Here is a 20209-nt window from a genome sequence, read left to right on the forward strand (position 1 = left end):
TAATTTTGCAACTAAATTGGAGAGATGTTGAGACAATTTCAGATAAAAATCTGTACTTAAAAAAAAAGTCACTCATGGCTTTCATAGGTATTCTTTTCAACATAAGAAGAAGAATACAACAAAAATGTTGTTTCAACTGGTCAGAAAGGCTACATACTGTAACTATCATTGGCAGCTACACAGATTTGGAAACCTGTGGAAACATTCAGAAACAACAAATATTTTAGCAACAATCATGTTGTTGACAGTTAAATAATAAAGTTTATTACATTACTGTGGGACAGAATGACCAGTTTGTGTGTGCCTTCAAGTATTACTCCTTCCCCAGGGAGAAAAGAGAGAATGACCACCTTGAAACTGGTTGAGTGCATGAATGGACACATAAGTGTCCATCTTGGGGACACCCAGTACTCAGTACCTAGTACGTGAGCATGCTCTACAAAATGACGTAGATAGTTTTCTGTACTTACATATGTTTGTATAGGCAGACTCAGAATCTCACCCGCTAGAGTAAAGTACTGACCAGCCATTCTGTCTTCTTGTAATTTAAGTCTCCTCAATTGAATTTTCTTTTTAATGATCAAGTTTAAAATTTCAGTTTAAGCTTTCTGGTTCACATGCCATAATAGGATTAAATAACAAGTTGTTCCATTTCTCATTTAATGTGTACAAACATGTGCATAATTATTATTGCTAATTGTGAAATTAAAATTATTCATGTAAACAGCTATTCAGTTATGCAGAACAGTGTTTCCTTTCCTAACCAAATAACTTGACATTTTACATATGGTTTCAGTTACTAAAATTATTCACTCATCTATTTACTTCCTTTCTAGCTAAGACAAACAAGGATGGAAAACTGGAATCTTGTAAACCTATCCAGAAAGTGGAGTGGAAAACATCCAGAACAGGGTGGGTAATAACTAAAATAACAAAATAGATTCATGCATACAGAAGGTAATTGTAGGTATTGAAAGCAGAGGTTATGTCCCGTAAGCTGTAGATAAAGGCTAAAACAATGATTAAAATCTGCTGAATGGGAGCATTGCTTTCTTTGGCTTTCAGTATCAGTTTCTCCTCAAAACTGGTACAGTGTAGAAACCACACACATTCTTCTTTGGCAGTGTGTCCTTAAGACTGATAGCTGCTATAGTAATTAAATAACATGTGAATACCAGTTTCCTGTTTATCTAATTCATGACAGTACAAGTAAGAATTGTCTTCAGTATGAATGCTACTGTTTTCTATTGGCCGTTAACTATCAAATTTTGAGTAATGACAACAAACTCACAACTTGAAACACAAGCAGCTGTGCCAACAAAATTATAAGGGCTTCCTAAGCTATAAAAAGAAAGTATTCTTTTAATAAGTATTGATTAGTAACTTTTGTGCACTTGGGTACAAGCCGATAAAAATCTTAAGTGTGCTCACAGCCGGTAAGTGAGGAAATGAGGACCACCTTTACAACTCTACTGAATTTGTACACCATCTCACTCATCAGCTACTTCTGGATAAGGAAATTTCAGTGTGATGTCCCTACTTATGAGTATTGTACAAGCGTTGTACCAAAAGTAAGATTCCCAATGAGCTACAGCCTCGAGGAAAGGTGCTAGGCTAAATCCAACAACAGTGCCGTGTGCAGTGGTTCCCCACTCTCAAGTCTGCCTGTCCGTGATTCACTACATCGCTCAGTGTTAGCTTGGCAGCTGCCATAGATGGAAGTGTTGATCACAGCTCCAGCCCAGTGCGAGGTTCCAGCAGTAACCCAGTTTCTTCACACAAGGAACTTACCACCCATGGGGATTCATCAGCAGCTGATTGAGGTTTATGGTGAAGAGTGCATGTCCATTCAGCACATCTGGAAATTGTGCAGGGCTTTTGCTGAGGGTCGCACAGAAGTTCATGATGAAGAACGGAGTGGAAGACCGCTGGTTGTTGATGCGATTGTCCAGAAGATCAACAGTGAGCTGCTCAAAGATCTTAGGGTCACTGCCTGTGAAGTTGTTGAATGCATTCCTGAAGCTTCCCACAGCACAACTGAAATTACATTTACAGAAACGTTGGGTTATTGCAAGGTGTGTGCTCGCTGGGTCCCCCGGATGCTGACTGGCGGATACAAGGAGCAACGCCTTGACTGTGCTCGCAAGTTTCTTCAACAATATGAGGGAGGAGGCAACAAGGAGAAGTGGTTGGACTCTCTATCATCATGGGAGATGAAATGTGGGCGTTTCATTACACCCCCAAAACAAAACAACAATCTCGTCAGTGGCGTCACTCCGGTTCACGGCCACCAAAGAAATTCAAACAAACGCAGTCGGCAGGAAAGGTTGTGGCAACTGTATTTTGGGATTGAAAGAGGGTACTTCTCATCGATTTCATGCAACCTGGGATGACAATAAACTCAGACGGATGTTGTGAAACAGCGACCAAACTTCGATGAGCAATCCAGAATCACCAGAGAGGACGACTGATGGAGGGAGTAGTGCTTCTTTATGACAATGCTCAACCCCACATCACTTGTCAAACATGGGAGCTACTAAAGCAATTTGGGTGGACTGTTTGCCCCATCCCCCGTACAGCCTGGACTTAGCCCCCAGCGATTATCAACTCTTCCCCAAGCTAAAGGAACAGTTAGGTGGCAAATGCTTCAAGAGCAATGATAAAGTCTGAGCTTCCTTAATGGGTTGGCAGGAGACATCTTTGACATAGGAATACAAAAGCTGGAGCATAGTCTTAAAAAGTGTGACGAAAAAAATGTAGACCATGTTGAAAAATAGACAAAAGTGTAAGATTTCAACGATGTATAAATTAATGACAATAAACAATGTTTTCTATTTGTAAAAGATACGGGAACCTTACTTTTGGTACAACCTTCATATATTATTTTCAGAATCTTGAGACGAGATGGGTGAAAAATTTGATTGTTGTTGTGCTATATACTTCAGGCATGCTAATAGATCAGCCTATATTCAGTCCAACAAAAATCTTATCGATAGACTAGTTAGAGAGGTGAACCTATATACACCACATTTTGACTCGAGACATTATATTGTGCTAAGTTGATGTAACAGAAAAACTTCACAATTTCTTGGAACACACAAACCCTGTCCATTGTATTGCAAAATACATGATAAAACTCTAAAAGACCTGAACAGATAGCTGCACTCATTAGCATGTTGCTTCTTGGATTTGGGGAGGCACACTGGCCCCTGATCATATCTGTCAGTTGATTAATGATGAGGGCCATTGTGCTGGCAATCTTGGATGTTGTTTTTTTAGGTGCTATCCCAACCTGACTAGGTGAATACTGAGCTGGTACCCACATCCCTTCTCAGTTACATGATTTACAAACATTTAGAAAACATGCTCACATTCCCACATGAGAGAGCACAACAGGAAGGGCACCCTGCCACTATTTACCACTAACATTACCAAATACTATAAACATGTCAACCCTGTGAAGACATAAGACAAAGCCAGGAGAAAGAAGAAGAAAGATGGCACTTGAGTAAAAGGGTGATCTGATTACTCTTTGTGTATTAGTCAGGAGAAGATCAGACTATTTCTTGGCTTCATTGTGTGTAGAAAATGCACTCCTCGATACATCACCATCTATCATAAATAGTTACTGTGCTTAGTACTTTGATCCACAGATGTTGCACACCATTAGGCAAAGAGAGCTTCACTGAGTAACCGAGACATCTACAAATGGTGCACAATAGATATCATTATTCAGGTAAATAAAGTGGTGTTTTTTTTTTAATCATTTTTTTCCCCATCCAGTCAAAATGAAGAATGCCTATGGACAGATGGAGACTGAGAAAGGAAAAGAAAAGCCATTGGCTACTTATATGCATTATGCTGGCTTCATTTCCAGAAAAAATGATATCTTCTTATGGAAACACAGCTTCCAATGAATTCACTCTCACCAACAAAGATTAAGCTCTGCTTTGTAATATTAGAAATGATCTATGCCTATGTGCCATGTCATATCTGGAAAAGACTATCAGAATAGCCCAATAGAGGTGCAAGTAACATGAATGACACAACCAAATGAAGCAACCAAGTGAATTGGCTGCCACCGAGCATTTCCTGGAATATCATCAAAAAATGAGGTTCAGTAAGACCAGCATAATAGTGCAGGTTCTGGAATAGTGTTTTTAAGGAGTCTGCTAAAATTAACTCTCTCTCTCTCTCTCTCTCTCTCTCTCTCTCTCTCTCTCTCTCTCTCTCTCTCTCTCTCTCTCTCCCCACCCCACCCCCCACCCCCCCCTCCTTCTCTAGCACCCACTTTCGTAAGACTTCATTTTCATCTCATTTGCAGAGCAGGAAAACACAAAAAAGACTTGTTCCATGGAATAACATCATGAGTAGAGGAATAAAAATGCATATCAAAGGGTACAGTGGCTGGTAAGAGCCAAACTCTGCTGTAAGTAGAGGCATTATACTGACAGCATCTTGATTCTGTTTGGAACATACATGAGACAACAGACACGTGCACCTGGAGGAAATAACTGTTAGATCCACTTTCAAAATATTAGACACAAAACGAATCATCAGCTCTGCTACAGATACATAATATACAAGCTAACCAGTCAGGAGTAGGACACCACTGAAACATTTGTACCATGTTAAGATCTATGTGAAGTTTGATGCAAAATATGTTTTTTCATCCTCATATTGACTGACTTAGGTACACATGAAGACTTCAGTTCTTCTTCTACATTTGTTATTTCCTGTTGTTCCAGTACAAAACATTATTATTATTATTATTATTATTATTATTATTATTATTGTTGTTGTTTACTCATTTCAACTGCAGTGAAGCAGTTTTTCGTAGTGTTTCTGTGTCGGTTATACACCTGTATGAAAATAGCAGCAAGTGAAATTTTTCATTTACAGGGAAAGTTACATCATATTTTCTGGAGGTCTCACATATGATAAGGCAGGAAGGTCTCCAAGTATAACTGTTATCCATGGAAAGACAACAACAGTACTGGAGATGGAACATAATGTTGTGGACTTCATCACATTATGTGAAAGTCCATGGACAAGTGGTCTGTATTTGCAAATATTAAGTTAACCTTACTGTCACATAATGAGCCAGATATTTACATTTACAGAAAGTGAGATAATTTTAATAATTTTGTTGCTTTGGTTTGTTTTAGATTTCCAAGAGCCTTACGCCATTGTGGTACTGTTGAACAATGACCTGGTTGTAATTGATCTTCTTACAACTGGCTACCCTTGTTTCGAAAACCCATATCCTATGGACATTCATGAATCCCCTGTTACATGTTGCTCTTATTTTGCGGATTGCCCTTCTGATCTGATACCAGCCTTTTATTCTGTTGGTGCTCGTGCTAAGAATCGAACAGGATTTAGTGAGAAGGAGTGGCCCTTGAGTGGTGGGGAGTGGAGCACAACTTCATGCAGCTATTATGAAATTATTTTAACAGGGTAAGTTGTATATCTAAGCAAGCTGCTGTATGCTTAAAACCTCTATAATTTCTGTTGGTGTTATAAATAAGATCAATTTGAGTTATTGTATTAAAAAATTTCTTCTTTTTGACAGTTTCATTTGTGGCTGTTGTATCATGCATGATCATCATCCACATGGTATTTGTTTGATACCATGAATTATTTGTTTTATTAATTTCAAAGACGCACCAATAGTAGGGTGGACACATCAACCACCTCTACTCCCGCAGCAGCAGCGGTGGTGGTGGTGGTGGTGGTGGTGGTGGTGGTCTGAAACCATATTGTTTTTCCAAAACATGTTGGAGAACATAATTTCATTATCTATGAATATCAGGACTAAATTTAAAAAAAAATATGGTGGGAAGCAAAAAGTCATTTTGTGTTTGAAGAACTTCTATAAGATAAAACTGTAACTGGTATGAAGCACCTTTGTTCAACTGCACTGCAATTTTGTTTTGTATCGATTGGTTATGTATTTTGAATGCTGTGCACCATATGTATTCTATGGGTGAATAAGCATTTCTCCAGGCAGATTTTCTTCTGAAATATGGATGTGACATGTTAAGAGATGAGAAGTATGCAGTACATTCTGTTAGACTTTCAGTGTATTCATGAAAGACACTTGTACCCAGATTTGTACTGAAATTTTTAAATATGTTGTCCAGATGACATGCAGCTACAACTGTTAATAAATTAAAGCAGTCAAACCTGATAAAATCAAATCCAGTAATGAAATACTGACTGAGAGTTTTGTATGGTAGTATATAGAGACAAATCACCAAATAGTGAATTTTGTTTGCATTCATTACTTAAAATTGGAACTATGACAAACATAATACATCACACATGTAACACAAAGAGATTTGAGAGGTCACATATCCAGTTAATCTCTTGTGATTCCTTATATTTTCTGGCACGAACTACCCCCCCTCCATCTTGCTGACAAACTTACGATCTTGATTTGTGCTTCTGCAAAAGCAGAACTTACTTGTGGTCATAGAGATTGGTAATCAATTCTAGTATATTGAGAGTTCTGCTCTAACCCTGAAATGAAACCAGAACTGTCTCTTCACTGGTGTCAAAATAAGAAAAGGAAACAATGGGTGGCACAGCACCCAAAGCTAAGTGGAGGACATTTGGTAATGGCTAGTGCACAATGTTTTGCTAAAGTTGTCTGTGTCATAAGCGAGGTAGTTTGTGCCCACTCTCTATCGGCATCTTACTCAATCCTAGTTCAAAACACCTTTCATAGTAATATGGCCTCTGTGCAAGAAACACTTCCTTGTCTTCAGTCTGTGCATTTACAACAAATCACTAAAGACCAATGTTAGTGTTTGAAGGGGAAAATATCACCTTAGTCTTCTTCTTCTTCTTCTTCTTCTTCTTTTAAAATAAGCAGTACGTAGGTGAAGAATAGAACCATGAATGACCAAAACCAGTTTTGGTCAAGTGAGCATCTCTGAGTCAGGGATATCACTACATAAAGTTAAAGGAAGGTCCCTTGTCATCCAATACATAATCACCATTAATCAGTTGCAGCATCTGCCACTTTCAAAATGGATGCATATATAAGTGACAGTTGCTGCAACAGATAATTATTATGCACTAAATGCCAAGGAATTTTCCTTTAATTTGATGTAATGTTATTTGTGACTTGAAGATGTTTGCTTCACTGAAACTGGTTATCAGTAAATAAATGCACTTTACAGGAGCTTCTGCTGTTTCTTGATGCCCTTCAAGTACAGGGTTGCTATAATTAGCTTTTCATTAACTGAGTCAGTGTAGATGGAAAACTGTTTACTGTATAGGAACCCACCTTTATAGGAATGATGTTCAGACTGTGCACCATGAGATACATGTTGTTAGTAGTATTAGTGTCATGATTTGCTGTTACGCACCAGTATTGGTACAGTGACACAATGTTGAAACACAAGCACCAGTGTGCATTACAGTTAGCACGAGTCTGGACAAGATGAGCAGGACTTTATTCATAAAACTTTTTTTTATCAAAACAACAATTCTTCCCAAGTATCAACACATTAAAGGAATATGGAGAGGTACTCATTCTGCACTGGGGTTGAAGAACAGGATACAGAAGTTTGAAATAACTGACAATTTCGGAATTGCTCTATGGAGAGGCTGTTGGCCATTTGTGCCACAAATTGTTAAATGTGTTACTGTTACCATGGCTGAAAATGCTGCATGCAGTGAGCTGTTTCAAGCAATGTGCGAGCTGTACTCGACAGATGAACATTTCGTGGTCCACCGTTCAAAAAGTGCTGTGAGTAGCCAGGAAATGGTATCTTGAGCACAGTTCCAGGCTGTCATTAATGCAAATGGAAATCACTTTGAGCAACATTTGTAACCTGGAATGTTAAATGGTGTGCAATTAACAAATCTTACCATCTGATGCAGAAATGAAAATGTATGCTTTCAGTAGTTTATTCATTATTTCTCTTTCAAATGCCATGACCAAAGTTTCCACAAAGTTTCATTGTCTTACAATAGTGTTTTTCATCCTCTCAAGGAGTAAAAGTTTAATTATAACTGCTCTGTACATTGTACCTGTGCACCACTGCTGAGAGAAAATATTTTTCAGTATGTTGTGGCACCAGTGGATGTTGTATTTGTTGAAATTCAAAAAGTGTTGTACCATCCGAAACACCCATATGAATTAATCACAGTACATTTTGATGACATTGCTACCTGTAAAAATTTATTTAGAAGAGGCTGAAAAACATGAGCACAATTAAGGGAGTGGGGGCAAAGAAAATGAATTATCCTGTCATTCACCTCAAATAATATGGGAGAAGGAGAAGTAATAATGCTCTGCACACGTGTGTGTGTGTGTGTGTGTGTGTGTGTGTGTGTGTGTGTGTGTGTGTGTGTGTGTGTGTGTGTTCCTCTAAAATCCCATCTGAAACAAGTATCGATGAAACTCATACTATAAGTCATCTGACTGGTTTTGTATATCGCACAAGCCACACAGTATAATTATTATACTGAAATTATTATTATAATAATTATACAACTGAAATGTTGTGTAGGACAATTGTCACTGTGTGAAATTATTGACAATGGAGACTGCAGTAGCAGTGTTGTAACCATGACTTAATATCTTGGGTTATTGAAAATTTACATCAGAAGAATTTTTTACAGTTACTCTACCATTCAAATAGGTCTTAATTGGAATGCCTTCTTTTCATTTCTACTGCATACTCCAGTGCTGTAATTACCATGTTCCTGCTGCAATTAAAAATTGCCTCTCTCAAAAACCTGCTAAATCTAAACCTATTCCTAGAAATGTAGCTTTTCTGGGCCATATTCTTACTTCTTAGACATTGAGGTAGGTACATCACGCATGTGCTGAAGTGTTGTTGCTCTGTCCTATGCTACCCTGTTGGTGAACTGTGTAACAGAATCCTCCTCGACTGCGAGCAGTTTGTAAATCAGGATGAATGATATAACCATACAGTCTCACCTGCTTTACTATTAACACAAACCTCATTTACCTCTCAGGTACAGGTACCTCAGAATTTCATAGGCGGGAGTTCTCATTTTGGTAACATTATTGTACTAACCACAAGAACACACAATGGCAGAAACAACACTTTGTTACATACAGAAATAATTTGTTACAAGAAGTCAGCTGCCATGGAGGGGCTACACTGCCAATAGGAATAATCCTAGTCAGAATGTCAATATTTAAGTGTAGGTGAGGCTGGCTGGGTCTGACTATATAAGCTGTCGGCTGACTGGTTGAGTACACGGAAGAGGGACTGTACATGCATCCATGAATGCATGCCTCTGATGGTTCTAGCATCTGTCAACTCCTGTGGCACACATCCATGTTGGTGGCCTCTGATGGTTCTAGTATCTGCTGACTCCTGTGGCACGCCATACAACTTCGTGCCTCGACCTCTGGGTGGGAAATCTATGTGGGTCACTACGCCCCTACACACCTTGAGGGTGGAGCATCACTGTTTGCCTGGGCAAGGTATGGATGGCCACAATGTGGAGACAGTACCCACGTCCATCTAGGCCTCGGAGGTGAGAGGTGAGAGCAACTCCCAGTCGCTGGACACCTTAGAATACAGATGAAGGGCAAAAGTGACCAACGCAAGGAGTGCCCAGATGCACACATGACCCTCTCCCACGCCCAAACCTGCCCCCCCCCCACCCCACCCCCCAAATCCCTCCCCTGTTGTAGGAGCCCAAGACAACAGGATCAGCATGATGGGTAATCAGTAGTCAAAGCTGGGAACCCTGACAACACCCAGTGGTGGTGTGGAAGGTGGGGACAACTCTGCTGCAGGCTGAGGTCATGCGGGAGACATCGAACTGGTGAGGGGTATGTCCACAAGCTGGAGGCTACTAGAGCTGCTGCTGGAGGCCGTGAAATAGGCTCATTGGGCAGAGGCGATGGCGCATGTGGAAGAGGAGACTGTAACACTACTGTATAGGCAGCACCCAGAGATCGGGCCTCCAGTGAAGGCAGTGCTGTGCCCAGGATGAGGGGGGTGGAGGGAGTGAGTACCCACCTGACATGTACCTGATTTCTATGGTGCTGGATCTCCTGGTCCTCAGTCTGGAGGGTGTGGACACAACAACTGTTCTGACACACGATGACCGCAATTAACCAGTGGGGGCACTGATCAAACCATGCACCCAGACTGCTGTCCCCAGCAGAAACCTCAGTACAGCGGATCATGATGACAAGTGAAATCTTGGACAGAGGAAGAGGTGGAGCAGCATCCTCAGCTGGCACCTGTGGAGAAGTTTGACAGGGCTACAGGAACCAATTGGAGTCACACGCTAGGCCATCAGAAAAAAAACTGTAATGCCTCCTCAGTGGGGAATTCTGGCACATATTTTTCCATCTATGTCTTAAAGGTGTGAACAATATGCTCAGCTTCCCCATTAGATTGGGGGCGAAAGGGTGGGAAGCGAACACAGCAAATGCCTGACTGCTCACAGAAATCGTGAAATGCCTGAGATGAGAACTGAGGCCCATTGTCAGAAGTGAGAGTAACCAGGAGACCTTCCACTAAAAAAATGTTAGAACCAGAATAGTGACTTCAGTAGTGGCCAAGAACATTGGAATACGTACGGAAAAATATAAAAATGTCTCAATGACAATCATCAAAAATACATTCAGAAACGGGCCTGCAAAATCCACGTGGATGCATTCCCAGGCTGCATTGCTGGAAGGCATGGTGAGAACAAAGCCTTGGGAACTGCCTGTTGACTAGCACACTGGGGACATGCAGCAACCAGATACTCCAGTGCTGTGCCAGTACACATGTCTGTAAGCCAAGACTTTGGTGAGGGAAACACCCTGTAACAGCTGTAAGACATCCTGCCACAAACTACCAGGGATGACCACCCTGGGAACGGTGTCATCACTGAAGAGGATCTAAGACCGACAGATGATGGCACAAGAGAAAGTAGTTGAGAAGCAGATCAGAAGTGCGACGTGGAGGAAGAGGAAACCAACACTTCTGGACAAGGTGGACTACCTACTTGAGGACAGGTTTGGACGTCGTTGCCTTGGTGACAGACACTAGTAATTAAAAACCTGTCTACTGCTTGGCGGGAGTAGATATCCAAATGAAAACACATGAGCTCTTCTTGATCAGACCTGGGGCCTGGCCAGTGGGTACCCAGGATAAGGTGTCTGTGTTGGCATTGTGCCCAATGGGGTGAAAATGAATGTCATAGTTGCATTTGAAGTTGAACAAGGCTCACTGCTGTAGCCTGAGGGACACTGTATTGGACACCTAGGCAGATGGACTAAATAATGAAGTTAATGGCTTGTGGTTTGTAATTCGATGGAATTTGGTGCCATACAAGAAAACATGAATTTCAGTAATGGCATACACAATGCCAGAGCCTCCTCTTCAACCTAGGAGTAGTGGACCAATGCCATACTGAGGGTTTTGATGCAAACATCAGTGGCTGCTCAGAGCCATCTGCATTCCGGTGGGACAAGGACTACCTCAATGCTGTACTGTGAGGTATCCATAGCCAAAACCAGTGATTTGTCAGGATAAAAAGTATCTAGACACTGTGCCAAACCAAGGCTTTACTTCAATCTGGTGAAGGCCTGGTCACATGCCAGACAAAGGAAGTGCTTTTGTGGAGGAGGAGGTAAAGAGGGCATGCAGTGGTGGATGCCTCATGAATGAACCAGTGGTAATACACAGTTTTACCAAGAAAAGCCTACAGTTCTTGCAACAAGGCATGTGGCAGGTCCGCAGTGGCCCTGACAAGACTCTCAATTGGTGGAATGTGCTGCTGCTAGATGGCATGGCCCACTTATTCAAGAGATGATTGGAAAAACTTTGACTTCTGTAGATTGCAGTGCTGACTCATGGCCAGGAGTCTTAGAAAAAAGGTCCCGAAATTGTGCAGGTGGTTGCTCATAGTACATCATAACAACAGTGTCATCCAGGTAGTTGAAACAGTGGAGAATAGTGGATGTGACCTGTTCCAGATAGCACTGAAAAATTGTGGGGGGTACTTGCCAACCCAAATGTCAACCATTGGTGTTGATGCAGGCTGAAAGGTTCATTAAGCACCATGATATGCATGGACTCCTCCTACAGGGGCAACTGATGATGTGCTTCAGAAAGGACAAGTTTGGAGAAGAACTGAATCTCTGCTAAGCATGTGAGCAGTTCATCTCGACATGGCAACGGGTATTTGTCAACCATGGACTGCTGTGAATTCATGGTGACCTTAAAATCACTAAAAAGTTCCAGTTTACCAGGGTTTTCTTCATGATGAGAAGAGTTGTGGCCCATTCAGTTGAGGAAATGGGGAACCACAACCCTGAAGAGAGGGGAGTTGGTCCAGATACACCGTGACTTGGGAGCAAAGGGCTGTAGTAATCTGCCTAGCAAGAAAAAAAATCTGGAATGAGCCAACTGCTTCAAGGTTATGTGGGCTTGAGAGTGTGTGGTGTGCTCTTAGCCCTTATGCAAAGATATCCTGAAGTTTTAAGCACAGAGATTCCAATGATTGATAGGGGACTTTGGCAAATACCAACTATATGGAGTCTGTAACTGAAAAGCCAAAGGCCTGAAAGTGTCAAGCCCGGAAAGGTTTCCAAAATTAGCATCATGGACGGCAATAAAGGTAACAGTGTGAGTCACTGATTTAAAGGTAACTTTAGTTGTGGATTGTGCTGTTTACCATTTCTACAAAGGCACCTGTTTACCGATGACAGTGGTTGAGAGCCAAGATCTGCATATGGGCTGGAATACTTTACATGATGTGCAGAAGCTGCTGGATGTGCTGGCTTGCACTGCTGCTACATCATCCTCCCCAGGCGCAGTGGATGCATCCAGGCTACCCTCTACTGCTGTGCCATTGCAACAGGCTTCCAGCTGCCGACCACTGGCATGTCAGACCTCATACGATTGGGTAGTTGATAAAACCTCTTTGAGGGAGGGGTTCTCTAATTGGAGGGCCTGTTGCCAGACTTCCTTATCCAGGGCAGAGCAGATATTAACATAATGAACCATGATGTCTGAATATGACTCTTTTTTTACTCTTCTGTGCACTCTTCTGGCCAGCCAGAGGAGTACATGGAGGAGAGGCTGCATGCATGTCCATGAGTGGCGGCCTGTGATGGTTTTAGCATCTGCTGACTGCTGTGGTGCACAACACCACTGCTCACTCGGATCTCAGGTGTGGAATCTATGTGGGTTACTACTCTTATATTTCCCCAGATAATACAGATAACCCCACTTCTCCCATACTTTGATGCCTTTTGTAGGTTTCTTTACATATTCTGCTTTCTTTGTTCATTCTCTTCCAAAACTACCTTGCATCATCTTTACCTCTTCAGACTGCTTGGATTTTACTTGCACATTTTGCTCTCTTCCACACATTTTGCCCACAGTAGGACTATGTTCCTGCAGTTTTATGGAAAACTATTACAATTAACATAGCTAAGAAAGTATTAGGTATCTGTTAAAGAACTATTCATTATCCAGTTTCACTTTACGGTTATGGAGCACAGGTTTGCTTTGAGAAGAAACTGGAGTCAAATTCTGGCAGGCAACATCTTTTTAAACATGTTACAGAGAAATCCTTGGTAAAGAAAGTTAGAAGTGTCACACACTTATATTTTTGTATTAGTTTTTGTTATAAGAATTATGAAATACCTTTGTGTTCAAATTTAACTAAAAGCTCTGCTTTAGAAAATCCATTCATATGAGAATGTTTCCAATCATATGTAGTGATCACATAAGAATTATATCATTATTCACCTGATTGGAATACAGTGAGATAATACATATCAGAAAACTTATTGTTCATATACTTCGTTGTGGATACCATTATGTGTATTAAACTGTTCTTTTTCAGTCATGCGGATGGCAGCATAAAATTCTGGGATGCATCAGCAGGGACACTTCAAGTACTTTACAAATTGAAAACAGCTAAGGTGTTTGAAAAACCAAAATCTAAAAGTGTTGATGGAGCAGATGACGATCCCTTTGCAATCCAACTTATTTCATTATGCCCTGAAAGCAGGAAGCTTTGTGTAGCAGGGGCAAGCAGCCATGTGATTCTGTTCAAGTTCCGTAAACAAGAATCTGTTTCTGAAACATGTGTAAGTATGTATACATACATAAAAATATGGTGGGTTCTTTAATTATTAATTTTAAATAGAAGGCTTTCTGTAACATTCAGTCCCAAATTATTTCATATTATCTCCTGTTCATTGTATATCAAGTAGTATTTGGAACAACAGCTCATGTAACACATTTAAAATACATAATTTTGTAGTACAACACATAGTTGATAGGCTGATATATTTAATTTCAATATTCATTTTTCATTATACTGCTGATTTTTCTGCTTGATTTTTGTGTATTAATGAACCATGGACCATGAACCATTAACCACCTTGCCGTTGGTGGGAAGGCTTGCATGCCTCAATGATACAGATAGCCGTACCGTAGGTGCAACCACAACGGAGGGGTATCTATTGAGAGGCCAGATAAATGTGTGGTTCCTGAAGAGGGGCAGCAGCCTTTTCAGTAGTTGCACAGGCAACAGTCTGGATGATTGACTGATCTGGCCTTGTAACACTAACCAAAACAGCCTTGCTGTTGTGGTACTGCGAACGGCTGAAAGCAAGGGGAAACTACAGCCATAATTTTTCCCGAGGGCATGCAGCTTTACTGTATGGTTAAATGATGATGGCGTCTTCCTGGGTAAAATATTCCGGAGGTAAAATAATCCCCCATTCGGATCTCCGGGCGGGGACTACTCAAGAGGACCTCGTTATCAGGAGAAAGAAAACTGGCGTTCTACGGATCGGAGCGTGGAATGTCAGATCCCTTAATCGGGCAGGTAGGTTAGAAAATTTAAAAAGGGAAATGGATAGGTTAAAGTTAGATATAGTGGGAATTAGTGAAGTTTGGTGGCAGGAGGAACAAGACTTCTGGTCAGGTGAATACAGGGTTATAAATACAAAATCAAATAGGGGTAATGCAGGAGTAGGTTTAATAATGAATTAAAAAAATAGGAGTGCGGGTAAGCTACTACAAACAGCATTGTGAACGTATTATAGTGGCCAAGATAGACACGAAGCCCATGCCTACTACAGTAGTACAAGTTTATATGCCAACTAGCTCTGCAGATGATGAAGAAATTGAAGAAATGTATGATGAGATAAAAGAAATTATTCAGGTAGTGAAGGGAGACAAAAATTTAATAGTCATGGGTGACTGGAATTCGACAGTAGGAAAAGGGAGAGAAGGAAACATAGTAGGTGAATATGGATTGGGGCTACGAAATGAAAGAGAAAGCTGTCTGGTAGAATTTTGCACAGAGCATAACTTAATCATAGCTAACACTTGGTTCAAGAATCATAAAAGAAGGTTGTATACATGGAAGAATCCTGGAGATACTAAAAGGTATCAGATAGATTATATAATGGTAAGACAGAGATTTAGGAACCAGGTTTTAAATTGTAGGACATTTCTAGGGGCAGATGTGGACTCTCACCACAATCTATTGGTTATGAACTGTAGATTAAAACTGAAGAAATTGCAAAAATGTGGGAATTTAAGGAGATGGGACCTGAATAAACTGACTAAACCAGAGGTTGTATAGAGTTTCAGGGACAGCATTGGGGAACAATTGACAGGAATGGGGGAAAGAAATACAGTAGAAGACGAATGGGTAGCTCTGAGGGATGAAGTAGTGAAGGCAGTAGAGGATCAAGTAGGTAAAAAGACGAGGGCTAGTAGAAATCCTCAGGTAACGGAAGAAATACGGAATTTAATTGATGAAAGAAGAGGTATAGAAATGCAGTAAATGAAGCAGGCAAAAAGGAATACAAACATCTCAAAAATGAGATCGACAGGAAGTGCAAAATTGCTAAGCAGGCATGGCTAGAGGACAAATGTAAGGATGTAGAGGCTTATCTCACTAGGGGTAAGATAGATACAGCCTACAGGAAAATTAAAGAGACCTTTGGAGAAAAGAGAGCCACTTGTATGAATATCAAGAGCTCAGATGGAAACCCAGTTCTAAGCAAAGAGGGGAAAGCAGAAAGGTGGAAGGAGTATATAGAGGGTCTATACAAGGGCGATGTACTTGAGGACAATATTATGGAAATGGAAGAGGATGTAGATGAAGATGAAATGGGAGATACGATACTGCATGAAGAGTTTGACAGAGCACTGAAAGACCTGAGTCGAAACAAGGCCCCGGGAGTAGACAACATTCCATTACAACTACTGACGGCCTTGGGAGAGCCAGTCCTGACAAAACTCTACCATCTGGTGAGCAAGATGTATGAGACAGGCGAAGTACCCTTAGACTTCAAGAAGAATATAATAATTCCAATCCCAAAGAAAGCAGGTGTTGACAGATGTGAAAATTACCGAACTATCAGTTTAATAAGTCACAGCTGCAAAATACTAACGCGAATTATTTACAGATGAATGGAAAAACTGGTAGAAGCCGCCCTCAGGGAAGATCAGTTTGGATTCCATAGAAATGTTGGAACACGTGAGGCAATACTGACCTTACGACTTATCTTAGAAGAAAGATTAAGGAAAGGCAAACCTACTTTTCTAGCATTTGTAGACTTAGAGAAAGCTTTTGACAATGTTGACTGGAATACTCTCTTTCAAATTCTAAAGGTGGCAGGGGTAAAATACAAGGAGCGAAAGGCTATTTACAATTTGTACAGAAACCAGATGGCAGTTATAAGAGTCGAGGGACATGAAAGGGAAGCAGTGGTTGGGAAGGGAGTGCGACAGGGTTGTAGCCTCTCCCCAATGTTATTCAATCTGTATATTGAGCAAGCAGTAAAGGAAACAAAAGAAAAATTCGGAGTAGGTATTAAAATAAAAACTTTGAGGTTCGCCGATGACATTGTAATGATGTCAGAGACAGCAAAGGACTTGGAAGAGCAGTTGAATGAAATTAACAGTGTCTTGAAAGGAGGATATAAGATGAACATCAACAAAAGCAAAACGAGGATAATGGAATGTAGTCGAATTAAGTTGGGTGATGCCGAGGGAATTAGATTAGGAAATGAGACCCTTGAAGTAGTAAAGGAGTTTTGCTATTTGGGGAACAAAATAACTGATGATGGTCAAAGTAGAGAGGATATAAAATGTAGACTGGCAATGGCAAGGAAAGCGTTTCTGAAGAAGAGAAATTTGTTAATATTGAGTATAGATTTAAGTGTCACGAAGTCGTTTCTGAAAGTATTTGTATGGAGTGTAGCCATGTATGGAAGTGAAACATGGACAATAAATAGTTTGGACAAGAAGAGAATAGAAGCTTTCAAAATGTGGTGCTACAGAAGAATGTTGAAGATTAGGTGGGTAGATCACGTAACTAATGAGGAGGTATTGAATAGGATTGGGGAGAAGAGAAGTTTGTGGCATAACTTGACTAGAAGAAGGGATCGGTTGGTAGGACATGTTCTGAGGCATCAAGGGATCACAAATTTAGCATTGGAGGGCAGCGTGGAGGGTAAAAATCGTAGAGGGAGACCAAGGGATGAATACACCAAGCAGATTCAGGAGGATGTAGGTTGTAGTAGGTACTGGGAGATGAAGGAGCTTGCACAGGATAGATTAGCATGGAGAGCTGCATCAAACCAGTCTCAGGACTGAAGACAACAACAACAACAACAACAACAACAACAACAACAATTAAATGATGCAGAATTGTGACATATTTTTAGCATATGCTGTTATATTGGAGATAGTTACAGTTTCTTTCAATCTTGGATGTTTTGGGAGGATGTCGTGGCTTTAGAAATTGTATGTGGCTTCTCACAAATGAAACTTCTGGTGAAAATGATTCATTTCATACAGTCAGGGCCAAGGCATCATACATCTATTTTTCACCTAGTTTTCATATCAGCTTAGGCACTTGGTGCTTCATGAGATGAGTCTGAATATACTCTCCGGGTAAAAGTCCTGTAGGGCATGTTCAGCCATGTTGTCACCAAGTGTTTCACCTCCATGTCTGAAGTGGACTGTTTGCCTCCTAGGTGCTCCTTAAATTGAGGAAAAAGATGAAAGTCACTTGGAGTGAGGTCCCGGCTGTAGGAAGTGTGGTTGATGATGATCCAACAAAACTGCTTCAACAGCATGGTGGTCATTTTAATTACACTCCTGGAAATTGAAATAAGAACACCGTGAATTCATTGTCCCAGGAAGGGGAAACTTTATTGACACATTCCTGGGGTCAGATACATCACATGGTCACACTGACAGAACCACAGGCACATAGACACAGGCAACAGAGCATGCACAATGTCGGCACTAGTACAGTGTATATCCACCTTTCGCAGCAATGCAGGCTGCTATTTTCCCATGGAGACGATCGTAGAGATGCTGGATGTAGTCCTGTGGAACGGCTTGCCATGCCATTTCCACCTGGCGCCTCAGTTGGACCAGCGTTCGTGCTGGACGTGCAGACTGCGTGAGACGACGCTTCATCCAGTCCCAAACATGCTCAATGGGGGACAGATCCGGAGATCTTGCTGGCCAGGGTAGTTGACTTACACCTTCTAGAGCACGTTGGGTGGCACGGGATACATGCGGACGTGCATTGTCCTGTTGGAACAGCAAGTTCCCTTGCCGGTCTAGGAATGGTAGAACGATGGGTTCGATGACGGTTTGGATGTACCGTGCACTATTCAGTGTCCCCTCGACGATCACCAGTGGTGTACGGCCAGTGTAGGAGATCGCTCCCCACACCATGATGCCGGGTGTTGGCCCTGTGCGCCTCGGTCGTATGCAGTCCTGATTGTGGCGCTCACCTGCACGGCGCCAAACACGCATACGACCATCATTGTCACCAAGGCAGAAGCGACTCTCATCGCTGAAGACGACACGTCTCCATTCGTCCCTCCATTCACGCCTGTCGCGACACCACTGGAGGCGGGCTGCACGATGTTGGGGCGTGAGCGGAAGACGGCCTAACGGTGTGCGGGACCGTAGCCCAGCTTCATGGAGACGGTTGCGAATGGTCCTCGCCGATACCCCAGGAGCAACAGTGTCCCTAATTTGCTGGGAAGTGGCGGTGCGGTCCCCTACGGCACTGCGTAGGATCCTACGGTCTTGGCGTGCATCCGTGCGTCGCTGCGGTCCGGTCCCAGGTCGACGGGCACGTGCACCTTCCGCCGACCACTGGCGACAACATCGATGTACTGTGGAGACCTCACGCCCCACATGTTGAGCAATTCGGCGGTACGTCCACCCGGCCTCCCGCATGCCCACTATACGCCCTCGCTCAAAGTCCGTCAACTGCACATACGGTTCACGTCCACACTGTCGCGGCATGCTACCAGTGTTAAAGACTGCGATGGAGCTCCGTATGCCACGGCAAACTGGCTGACACTGACGGCGGTGGTGCACAAATGCTGTGCAGCTAGCGCCATTCGACGGCCAACACCGCGGTTCCTGGTGTGTCCGCTGTGCCGTGCGTGTGATCATTGCTTGTACAGCCCTCTCGCAGTGTCTGGAGCAAGTATGGTGGGTCTGACACACCGGTGTCAATGTGTTCTTTTTTCCATTTCCAGGAGTGTATATGAGGTCACGTGTGTCATACCTTTTCAGTTTGTCACATTTTGCTTCTCATTTTTCAGTTTACAACATTCATTTTATCAATAGTCCACAGGTGACTTGGTCATCTTGGAAGTCGGACGTAATGTAATCATTGTTTCTAATTTGCAAGGTAGAATCTGACTGTGGGACACAGATCTGCCTTGCACAATAAAGGAGGAAAAAGTGTCAGTACATTCCAGAAAATGGGGTTATAAAATTTCCCTGTGATATATTTTTCCAATTATTTTCTAGTTTCAAACATGAACTTTAAGTGTGTTTGCTGTAAGGTGGTGGTGTGAAACATATTCTGCTCCTACTGCATTTCGAAAGCTTCGACATATTGACAGGCTTTGCCAAAATGAGCAAACTACTTTTAGAAATGAAGATAAATTTCCCATAGATTTTGATTCATTATCACATTTATTCCCACTCTGTGTCATCAGAATAATGTATAATTTAAAAAAAAAATGATGAGGAAAATTAGGCACACAAATTATGTAGTTAGTGTACAAAGGCAGAAAGTTCTACAAAGATGCCTACTATGAGATCATTCAAGTCCTCAGGTTGCATGTTTCAATTCATATTGATGATACGGTATACATCTATGTTTTAATGGTTGTGGTACT

General features: G+C 41.7%; 1 protein-coding gene across 3 annotated transcripts in view; it reads left to right on the top strand.

Moving 5' to 3' along the window:
* Nucleotides 1-20209, top strand: part of LOC126183238 (syntaxin-binding protein 5) — a 976467-nt gene that overhangs the window by 680279 nt on the left and 275979 nt on the right. For all 3 annotated transcript variants that reach the window (XM_049925028.1, XM_049925029.1, XM_049925030.1), the window contains exons 7-10: nucleotides 837-912; nucleotides 4903-5057; nucleotides 5169-5460; nucleotides 13858-14104. In XM_049925028.1, coding sequence (XP_049780985.1) covers nucleotides 837-912; nucleotides 4903-5057; nucleotides 5169-5460; nucleotides 13858-14104 — 770 coding nt within the window. The remainder of the gene's footprint in view (nucleotides 1-836; nucleotides 913-4902; nucleotides 5058-5168; nucleotides 5461-13857; nucleotides 14105-20209) is intronic.

This window comes from Schistocerca cancellata, chromosome 4 (assembly GCF_023864275.1).
Source record: "Schistocerca cancellata isolate TAMUIC-IGC-003103 chromosome 4, iqSchCanc2.1, whole genome shotgun sequence".
Taxonomy (NCBI): domain Eukaryota; kingdom Metazoa; phylum Arthropoda; class Insecta; order Orthoptera; family Acrididae; genus Schistocerca; species Schistocerca cancellata.